The sequence below is a fragment of the Octopus bimaculoides genome, chromosome 7, assembly GCF_001194135.2.
Source record: "Octopus bimaculoides isolate UCB-OBI-ISO-001 chromosome 7, ASM119413v2, whole genome shotgun sequence".
NCBI classification, from domain to species: domain Eukaryota; kingdom Metazoa; phylum Mollusca; class Cephalopoda; order Octopoda; family Octopodidae; genus Octopus; species Octopus bimaculoides.
The window spans coordinates 3,148,531-3,160,280 of NC_068987.1; the positions used below are offsets into that span (position 1 = coordinate 3,148,531).

Sequence of the window (11,750 nt, forward strand, 5' to 3'; positions counted from 1 at the left end):
TAATAATGAAATTGGTCTAAATTGTCCTAGTGTTTTTGCATCTTTCTCTTTAGGTAAATAGACACCTTCAGCTATACACCATCGCTCCGCTACGTGTTTCTTCTTCCACATTTCTCTTATCAATGCAAATAACTGTAAACGCAATTTCGAGCAATACTTGTAAACCTTGTAGCTCACACCGTCGTTCCCTGGTGAACTTTTTGCTCTTGCTTTTTTTATGAACTCCTCTATTTCTTTCCGTTTGATGTCACTCAAATCAAAAAATACCCTTGGTTCAGGTGGTTTCTTCAGTCCGTGCATTTCTGGGAGTACTTTATTTCTGTCAGAGTTGCTGTATGTCTCTTTAAGATGTTGTTCAAGCTCTTCTTTCGTGCAATCCAATTTTCTGCTTTTACTTTCAGTAAATAAATGTTTTGCGTATTGATAGGGATTGTTCACAAAGCTACGATAGTTCTTTTCTCTCTCCTTTCTTCGCCTATTGGAATATTCCATTTTGTTCTGAGATTTTTTATCCATACTACTATGACAGAGAAATAATTTAAGCTTAAAGATTTGTATATAAGAGTTTGTTGGATCTAATCCAGGTTGTATTTAAAAAATTTTATTTATTTTAAATTTCTATGTTTAAACATTTTAAGGTTTGGAAAATTTTAAACTTGCTAAATATTTATGCTTACAACATACTAAAACGTCTGTAATTTTATTTAATATGTTTTTATTTCTATTACTAGCGTATAGTATACTATACTATAGTATAGCGTATAGTATACTATACTATAGTATAGCGTATAGTATTCTGCTCAATTCCTTTATGCAAAGCCTACAAGATTTAGTGTGTGTGCTATATGGTGCTGATTCAGTAACTATCGACCACCTTAAATTATATTCAATGTTAGACTCTTTGAGATGGTTAATTTATGATGCTAATGTCATGGAATTTTTTGCATCAGGGTGAATAAATGAATTCTTGTATCCCCTATATCTATTTTAAAAATCTATAGTACTCCCTATATAAATTTTCCTCTGTTATATATAACGATGAAGGAAATTGTTGCATACAGTGTTCAGGTGCACTACAATTACAAAAAAAAATAAAATAACCTTAGAAAACATTGAGTTGACTCATCGGGGTTACAATTAATCAACATTAAAAATAAACAAGAGCACTCAGAAAGCACAGACCTCTGCCAGGGCAACACCAACGTCCTCTCAACATTTAGCCAGAGATGATTTATAAAATTAGAATACCTTAAATAATCTCGACTGCTCTCACAAACTAAAAATGAACCTGACCGCTCTCAAAAATTAAGTAAAAAAAAACAGGAAAAATATTCCAGAATCCTTGTCCAGTACTAGATCGATCCCAAAATCTAATCAGTTCATGCCAGTGACTGGCACCAGTGCTGGTGGCACATAAAAAGCATCATTCAAGTGTAATCATTGCTAGTACCGCCTGACTGGCTTTTGTGCCGGTGTCATGTAAAAAGCACCATTCAAGCATGGTCGATGCCAGTACTGTCTGATTGGCCCTCGTGCAAGTGGCATGTAAAAAGCACCCACTACACTCTCGGAGTGGTTGGCATTAGGAAGGGCATCCGGCTGTAGAAACCTTGCCAGATCAGATTGGGGCCTGGTACAGCTTTCTGGGTTGCCAGCCCTCAGTCAAACCGTCCAACCCATGGAAGGCAGACGTTAAATAATGAAGATGATGATGATGATCTCAAAGTTTTAGCAAACATAAATCAAAGCAAAAAAATTGTGCCTAGCCTTCATTTCTTGCCTCAGGCATTGGTAATCCATTCTGCAGCACCAGATCTCTGTAAAAGAGAGAGAGAGAATAGATGAGACTATGTAACCTGAGGTTGAGAATAAGACATGGTGGTCATGGCTGTATTGATTTTGATCCTAGGTCCATTCAATCATGAACACGTTGAGGGCTGACCAGCAACATGGCATGTTGACTTGGTCCTGATTTCTCCTAAGATTCAATTTTGTAAGATCAATAAAATAACTAATCTATAATAATGATATTTATAATGGAAAGAAAAGGTTGCTTTGGTGCAATGTGCTGTTGACTTTCAACAGAGAATGCATATGCAACTGACACGCTAATTGCACATTATCTTCACATCCTGCATGGGCATGCAATACACAGCATCACAATGAATTACTTGGCAAACATCAATATTTGTAAAATAGGACGGCACTGAACTGGCAGGACCGTTTCTATGCTGGGAATAATCCTTAGCGGCATTTCATATCACTAGGTTCTGAGTTCAAATTCTGCTGAGGTTGATTTTGCCTTTCATCCTTTCAGGGTCAATGAAATAAGTACCAGTTGAGTACTGGGGGTCAGTGTAATTGACTTAGTCAGTCTCCTGAAATTGCTGGCCTTGTGCCAGAATTTGAGACTAATATTATTATCATTATTAGTAGAGAAATGTTGCCTTGTAGCAAGTTTGTTGAAAGGTGGGTGAATGTTGGAAGAATGGCCAGTGTGAAAGGACCAATTCTGAGCTTGCACCTGTAAAAAGGGAATTAAAGGAGAAGGGCACTTGCCCTGTTGTTCAGGCACCCATGGCTTTTGTGGGTTTACCCATGAGGACCTTAAAGCACCTCCCCTATTGGGAATTATAATTTGTTCAATTTTTATTGTTATTACACTGTGTACATGCAAAAACCCTTTGTATCGTCCTGTTTTTGTCTTTTATATTGTTGTATGTCCTTTAATGTTTTGTACTTGAGCCCTTGTGGCTAATAAAAGAATAAATTATTATTATTATTATTGTTATTATTATTATTAAGGCAATGTGCTGGCAGAATCATTAACATGCCGGGCGAAATGCTTAGCGGTATTTCATCTGCTGCTATATTCTGAGTTCAAATTCCACCAAGGTTGACTGCTTTTCATCCTTTTGGTTGGGGTCGATAAATTAAGAATCAGTTGCATAGAATTGACACAAAGCACAGCCTCTCTTTGACATAAGACCATTACATCACATCACACTTTGAAGGCTATGCGTTTGCAATCCAGGAACAGGAGATTGTATTTGTCAATGCATTAACAGACAAGAGAAAAAAAATCAATTGGTAAGGAAGGAGGAGGAAGAGAAAATGTGAGGTGGAGTAAGGATAGAAGAGGAGGAGGAGAAGAGCTGAATGAAGATGTGGTGGGAGGGCTCTGAAAAGGAAATAAGAAATGAAGAGAAGGGAGAAGAGGAGGAGGGGATGTTACAAATAGAGTAAGAGGGAGAGAAGGAAGAGAAATAAACAATTGAACAAAGTTGGAAGGAATGAGTTGTGAGAGAGGAGGGGTGATAAGATGGGAGGTGGTTGGAGGTAGATAGGAGAGGGCGAACAGTGAATAGAACACAGAGATTACCACTCACCCACCTGCTCCCTCACACACACACACATGCACAAACACACATATTTGTATGTAAATATATATATATGAATATGCATACATATACATATATATATATGTATAAATATGTGTGTGTGTATGTATATAAATATATGTATATATACGTATACATATATGATACATACAGAGATATATATTCCATCTTTCACATGAGGACATATCACTACAAGTCTATTGCCAATTGTTACATTCACTAAATTATGGGAAGAACCTACCCAGCACCTATTAAGAACTGTGACAACATATCTTCGTTCTGAATTTAATCACAAAACATTTTACAGAACATCAAAATTTAAAGTAATCTCGTTACTTTATTAGCCATCCTTTTATGAATATAGCTACCCTCTCTCAAAAATAATCACAATTAACACTTTGAAATTCAAAACATCAATTATATAAAAGACAAACAAAGTTAAAACGTAATTGGAATAACAGAAAAAAAGAAGAAAAAGGAATCAGAAACTTTGGGATTGTTGGATGTTCTCAATTAAATACAAGTTTCTATCCCACATCGTTATTATTCTCCTAAATATAACAAAAATTTTCGTTAATAATTATTATTATTATTATTTGCAATGCCGTCAAACAGAGTAAAGTTTTCATTGACCAAACCAGCATTATTGTATTCCATGACCAGCATCAAGCCCTGGCTACCAACATTTAAATCCTTGTTGCTTGGACCCCTCCAACCACTTTTGAACGGCCAATTGGTCAAAATTCTACTCCTGCTGGTTATTGTCCAAATTTCTACCTGTTTGCGTGTCTGTTTGACACTCAAAGAAATCAGTGATTCACAGAACTGGGATACATTTTTTGAAACATATTCCTTGCCCAGAGAGGAGTGTGAAAATTTGTGTGTGAGACGTTCTGCATGTCATTCATTCTCGTACGATTCTGAAGATAACCGCTGCAAATTATCGTCAAAGAACCCAACCGCAGATTATGAAAACATAACTATTGTAAGTGGTGATTTTGTTTATACATCTATTTCAAATTGTTAATTTCTTTCTAATTATTCAATTTCTTTGTTTTTATTGTTCTATTATTATTTTGATATTTTTTTTTATGTTACTATTCTGTCTCGCAAATACAAATTAAGCAAAAATGCAAGCAGACTTAGTGAACAGAGATGTTTGTATACATACATCATTGTCATCATTGTCGTCGTCATCGTCATCGTTTAGTGTTCTCTCACCATGCTGGCTCGGGTTTGGCAAAAGCTAGCAAAGCAGAAGAATGTCCCACTCGATACTGCTCTGCTTTGGCAGGGTTTCTATGGCTGGATGCCCTTCCTAACACCAAACACATTACAGAGTGCATGGGGTGAATTTTATGTGGCACCAGCACCAGTGAGGTCACCAAGCAATTCACAAAACAACCCCACCACTCCAACCGAGGAGGAAGGTAACTTTATGCTTGGTGGGGCTAGATGTTAAAAAGATGAGATGTAGAGGAGGGCTTTGTTAGGGACAGAATGTGTGCAGTATCTTGGACATAAATGATACGTTTTCATGGCCTTAAGCGCAACAAATGGCCAATTGCTTCAGTTGTTTGTCATCTCTTTGGTGAGGCTCAACATTCAAAGATCATTTTTCAATATTCCATCTCACATCTTCCTTGGTCATCTTCTTCCACAGGTTCCATCCACATTTAGAGATCGGCACTTCTTTATACAGCTGTCTTCATCCATTCACATCACATGATCATACAAGCAGTCTTCTCTCTTGCACACTACATCTGAGGTTTTCATTTCTTTTCAGCTCTCTCGTGTCTTCTGCATTCACAGTCCATGAAACACTATACACACATGGGACTATATACACACATGGGACTATATACACACATGGGACTATATACACACACACTATATCTGATGCTTCCTATAACCATATTATTTATAGTAATAATATTAGGGAATAAAAAATTATTCCAACCTTACAGGTAAAATTCAGAATAATATCAGACCGAATTTTGTAATATATAATATATATGTATATAACTTATTTAGAGATGAACCACCACTCTACAACTCAGTCAACGAAGAACCCGTCCAAAACCATGCTGTAAGACATATACCATATAAATACTTATTTTAATCTAAAATTTTAATAATTTTAATAATATATAATATATCATACAAAGAAACATTCATCATAAAAATATTAATCTAAAAATCAAATAAAGTATAAATTGGACAGTAAAAATTAATACAATAATATAATGTATAAAAGTATAAAAGTCAGTGCTTGTACATAGACTACGCGCATTTCATGGCTGAATTAGGACTATATAAAATCATAAAAAAATTCTATCCAAGTTCATTAGAACGGGAAAATGATTTTACTCCCAAAATCAGTTACTCTTCAGGTCAAATTCCTAAAAAAGTACCTAAAAGTATTATAAGGAATAAAAATAAACATAAGAAATAAATAATATATAAAGAGACAAAACCTGTAAAGTAATCCCTAAGTTAACGGCATTAATATTATTATTAAAAGTTACAAGCTAAAAATATTGAAATAGAGTATTATAGTGAACAAGGTTAAATCAATATGGAAGAAGTAAATTAGTTATATATATTTATTTATTTATGTTTTTTTTTGTTCTTTGGTTTTGTTTTGAAATGAAATCTAACTTCAAGCATCTTGTAGAGATAATTTTTTAGAAACCATTTTCTGAAACTGGTAAAATTATGTTTAGTGTGTATATAGAATATACTTTGAGAGCTTGTCCTGTCATGCCTTGTAAGCTGGGAAGATTTTCTCAAGCTCTGCATATTGCTTGTCCTCTCAGTACTTTGTCCTTTACGTATGAGAGAGAGAGAGAGAGAGAGAGAGAGTGCGGGAGGTGAGAGGTTTGATTTGAAGATGAATTTTTGCAAGTTGCTACTTGAAGTTTCACTTTTCCAATTTTTGCATGACAGACACGCACTGACACAGAGGTGTGTGTGTGTGTGTGTGTTGCATCTCGTTTTTGAAATATCACTCAAGTTTGGTCAATAAAAAGTAATCTAAAGAACGACCATCACAACATTAATGAATGCAATTACCTTAACTGAACAGAAGTATGACAATAAAAAGTATGATCAAATGTAATTAACCAATGACCTATTGTTAACAACTGGAAGAAGAAACCTGACATAATACACAGAAATTGATCATCTGATCAAAGTCACACGGTGTAACTGGTAATGCAACATGAATAACAACAAAATTTTTGTATTATTTCCATATTATTGATCTGGTCTACACTAAAATGAACTGTATAACCCTTTCGTTGCTGCATTTATTTTGAGATGCTCTGTATTTCTTTCAATTACTTTAAATATTGGGTTGGTGCATAATTATTGCGGCTTTTTTTTTTTCAACAAATTTTATTCAACAAATGCAATAACAATATTTAATAAAACCATCTTTAAATGACGGTCTGACCATCTGCCAAGCAAATGGGAAGCAGTAATTGCAGTAGATGGTGAATATGCTCCAGAATAATCATTTAAAGATGTTTTTGTTACATGTTGTTATTGTTTTTGTTGAATATGAGTTATTGAAAAAAGCCACAATAATTATGCACCAGCCCAATATAACAAAAAATTTAGTAAAATAACTTAGTTATCATTCAGCTAGTGTTAGGAACATAAATTGTGACTAAGGTTTGGCGGAAAATTTTAATTCAGAACTTAAGAAAACAAGACATTTGTACTACAAAGCCAGAGGCAGTTTCAGCCAGGCTGGTAATAAAAGGGTTAAATTGATTCGCTTCCATTTATTTGATTCCTCTGACTGAAAGACATAGACATGGGCGCTTGTTGAAGTACAGGGGTGTAAGTCTGGCCGTGTGATTAACCACTTCTCTTCCGGCGACAGGGTTCTTTATCTTGCTGCCACACGGTTTCTTCTGCCATTGTCACTGGTCAAGTGATACATTGTGAACAAAGCTGTTTGTGTTGCTGATCCCTAGATTTAATCCATCACTCTGCTTGCTGCCACTATCTTGACCTTGTATACTTTTTGCCATTACCACTTCTTTCCATGGATTTGAACCAGGTCTTCAATCTGAATGTTACTGACCAATATCTACATTCAATGCTGTCTTGGTGATTGTATGCGTGTATGTATGTATGTATGTATGTATGTATGTATGTATGTATGTATGTATGTATGTATGCATGTTTGTTTGTAGTGTGTGTATGTGTATGCATGTCTCTTTTATATTTTAATTACTATAAATCTTCCACTGAGGAGGGAGCCGGTTTCGAACAAAGATACAAGGCTCTATCTTTGGGATGTAGTTAACGGGCAAATTCACATTTGGAACTTGAGAAAAGTCTTGCATATTCTTCCTGTTCCACTCACAGATTGCACTTGCAATGTATGAATCATCCGATCGATTTCTCTTTCTGAAAATCCCAGTTTATCCAGATTCTCCTTTAAGCATTTACTAACAAAACCTAGTGCTCCAATATATGTATGTATGTATGTGTGTATATATGTATGTATGTATGTGTGCAGATTTGTATGTTTTATGTATGTATTCTCATATATATAGTTACATATCTAGACATGCTCATATATATTTAAATAAGATACTTCTGTAAAGTTTTACAGATTTTTACAGTTCAAATGATTGGTTGGATCTGTAGTCTTCAAATTAGCTTTCTCCTTTCTGGTTTTGAGAAGCCTAATTTCTCAAGACTGGTATTTAGGCAGTATGTTACATATCCTAGGGCCCCAATAATTACAGGTATAAACCTGAACTTGTAATCTGTGTAAAGTAAGTGTAGATTGCTCAATAGTTCAGCATAGGTGTTCTCTTTTTCACTGATCTTCAGTTTTATGCTAACATCCACTGGGCAACTAATTTCCACAACTGTGCACAGTTTCTCTTCTCTATCCCAAATCACTATGTCAGGTCTGTTGTGCTTACATTTTATTGAGGTCTTCACTGGGACATTCCACCAGGATTCCTTTTCATTATGAGTAGCTATGGCTTCTACCATATTATAGGTTTTTATTTCTTTGTCCTTCGGATTAGCCTTCGGATAGATTTCATTATGTATGCATGCATGTATGTATTTATGTATGTTTATGTGTATGAATGTTTGTATATAGTGAAAGCATGTGGCTAAGTCTTTAGAGCATTCGGCTCACAATTGTAAGATTGTGAGTTCAGTTCCTGGTGGTGCATTGTGTCCTTGAGCAAGACCCTTGGTGTCACGTTGCTCCAGTCCACTCAGCTGGCAAAAATGAGTTCTACCTTCGATTCAAAGGGCCATCCTCACCACCTTCTGTGTCTTTCTGAATCTCTCTGAGAACTACATTAAGGGTACACATATCTGTGGAATACTCAGCCATTTGTATGTTAATTTCGTGAGCAGGCTGGAGAGTCAGGCCATACCTTTGTGTATATGTTTGCAAGGGTGTGTTTACGTAGCATATATTCTTTTTCTTTTATTTGTTTCAGTCATTTCACTGCGGCCATGCTGGAGCACCACCCTTAGTCAAACAAATCGATCCCAAGATTTATTCTTTGTAAGCCTAGTATTTAGTCTATCCGTCTCTTTTGCCAAACCGCTAAGTTATGGGGACGTAAAGACACCAACATCGGTTGTCAAGCGATGGCGGGGGGACAAACACAGACACAAAGACATATATATATATATATATAGATATACGACGGGCTTCTTTCAGTTTCCATCTACCAAATCCACTCCCAAGGCTTTGGTTGGCTCAAGGCTATTGTAGAAGACACTTGCCCAAGGTGCTACACAGTGGGACTGAACCCGAGACCATGTGGTTGGTAAGCAAGTTATTTACCACACAGCCACTCCTGTATACGAACATGAATGAGTGTGGTTTGTATGGAGATGTCCATGCTTGGACATTTCATGACTGAACTTGATCCTTCTTTATTGACAAAGATCAATGTTCCTCACAGTAAATAACGCAAGCATGAGAAAGAAATCAATGACAATGATGGTGGCAGTGGTGGTAATGGCGGCAGTGGTGTAGGAGATTGTGGTTTTGGTGGTGGTGGTGGTGGTTGTGGCGGCAGTTGCGACGGTAGTGGCTGCGACAGCAACAGCAGCGGTGGTGGTGGCAGCTAAACCACTGATGTGGTTGCAGTTGTCCTTCTTTATGAGCCATGTTGTATCCTCCATCTCAACACTTCTCATTTCTAGAACAATTCCTATCACTATACTACTCGTGTCATACTATACAATCCCTTTCTCTGATTTGGGTACATGCAAACTTCCCTTCACTGGGTGCTCTATTCTCGTTCTCCCCAGAACGTCTCACAACCATCTTATCTCTTACTCACTCCTTTGGTGCACTCTTTGATAAAGCGGCAAGCCATCTGGAGTCATCCTGCAATGGGCTAATGACTTACTAATTTCCCACTTACTGAGAATGGTTTTCACCTATTCATGGCTCCATTCAGGTCTGGAATCTTCTTTCTTCTCTGAAACTTTAATCTACTTATTTTGTCTCTCTCTCAAGACGAAGCCCCAGGGCAGCTCCCCCTTCTGTAGCCTCCAATTATTTCATAGATATCTTGAATCTCCTAAGATGACCTACGACCCCTTCTCTTACACTGACCTCAACCTTTGAATATAACCTATGTAAGAACTAGTGACCTGCTTCACCTTGGCCACTTTTCCCAAACCCACCCTCACAGCCTTTTCCATGATTTTGGATGCTGAGTTCAATGTGAGTCTCAGCCAGGTGAAACAGTACAACCTGTTCTTGTATTTCTCCAACTGATACCTTCATAATTTCTCAGCCACCTGAAGCTGCAGATCTGCTGAATTTAGGTCAAATAATTGTAGACACCTCTATCACTTTCCCCCATTCTTGCAATGTCTTCACAGACAACTGCAGTTCTTACTTGCATCTGACCACTGCCCGACAAACTTCATCCAGAATAAGACAACAATTTAGAAGAGTTACTGAGAATCAAACTTCTTTGCTGGATTTTTTCCAGTTCTCTGAGTTCTGAGTTCAAATCCCAGAGTATTTGGTTCTACTTTCCATTTATCTAGTGTCAATAAAATAAAAAACTACTTAAGTACCAAAGTTGATTCTTCTGTTTTGCAGACTTTATCACTATTGGAATCACCCACATTGCATATTGAGAAAGATCGTGGGAAGCCACTTATAGCATCCTTTTCTCCAAACTGGAAAAAGGCTGGGTGAGGAGCTAGCAACTTCTCATAGTAAAACTGGTGTATCCTTGGAACCTTCCAGCGATGGCTTAATCTATCAAAATACAGTGCAAATAATAAAGAAATGGTTGTATATTTACCATATTCAATGTGATTATCCTGTTTGCATTCTACTGTTTTTTTTTTTTTCATTATTATCTTGTCATGATTATGAACTCTCAGAATCCATCCGTCCTTTCATTCACCCACTATTTCTTGGAGTATCATGAAGGTAAAGTCCTTGAGCACCTCATTTATAGGGTCCTATTTGAAGCAGCTGTCATTACATTTTCTGGTTGGATTCCCAACCTTGACCAACTGAGGCCATGGTTATTGTCCGACCATCTCGTTCTTGGTCTGCCCCTTGGTCTTCTGCTGGTTGGCTTGGCTTGGAGAATCCGTCTTGTGATTCTTTCCTGTGACATTCTAAACACTTGTCTGTAGTACAAGATCTGTGCCTGCCAATGCAGTGTCATGGCTTGACCTAGAGGGTCTCCTTCATCTCTGAGCTACACATCCTATCAAATATTCTCAGAATCTTTGTGTTTAACTTTTATCTTATTATAAATTTTATTATAATTCCTACTTTCTCCATATCTTCACAGATAACAAGCTCACCTTGTATTTATCGCCCTTGTGCTGCAGACGAAATGTGTGTAAACGCAAACAGGTCCGGTCATTTTTGTTTCCCATTGGGTAAGTAATGGTAAAGCTTAGTTTCCAACTCCTTCTCAAGAAATGGCTTGTTGAGCAATTAGAGCAGAGATAGTTCTGAAAGAAGCATGAAATGGTGTGAAGGAATTAATGTTTACCTTTCTCTTTGTATAAGTTGCTCTGTCGAAGATTTGGTATTTTGACTTACTTGTGACACATGTCTGAAGAAAGTTTACAGACTCAGACATGGCTGTGAGATTTAAAAGCTGACTTCCCAACCATAGTGTTTCAGATTCACTCCCAATGTGTAGGACATTGGGCAAAGGACTTCTATAACACTGAGCTGACCAATGTGTTATGTATGAATTTTGTTGACAGAAATTGTGAGGAAGCCTATGTACATATATATATGTATGTGATATATATATATATATATATATATATATATATATATATATATATATA

The 11,750-nt window shown here is 36.6% G+C and overlaps 1 protein-coding gene across 2 annotated transcripts in view; it reads left to right on the forward strand.

The window, feature by feature from the left end:
• Positions 1-3,354: 3,354 nt before the first annotated feature.
• The window catches only part of LOC106871589 (sushi, von Willebrand factor type A, EGF and pentraxin domain-containing protein 1), a 20,672-nt gene continuing 12,276 nt past the window's right edge, over positions 3,355-11,750 (forward strand). The window contains exons 1-2 of one of the 2 annotated variants that reach the window (XM_014918104.2): positions 3,355-4,386; positions 11,237-11,327. In XM_014918104.2, coding sequence (XP_014773590.1) covers positions 4,003-4,386; positions 11,237-11,327 — 475 coding nt within the window. In that variant the 5' untranslated portion in view covers positions 3,355-4,002. The remainder of the gene's footprint in view (positions 4,387-11,236; positions 11,328-11,750) is intronic. The other variant, XM_014918105.2, reaches the window with a different exon arrangement.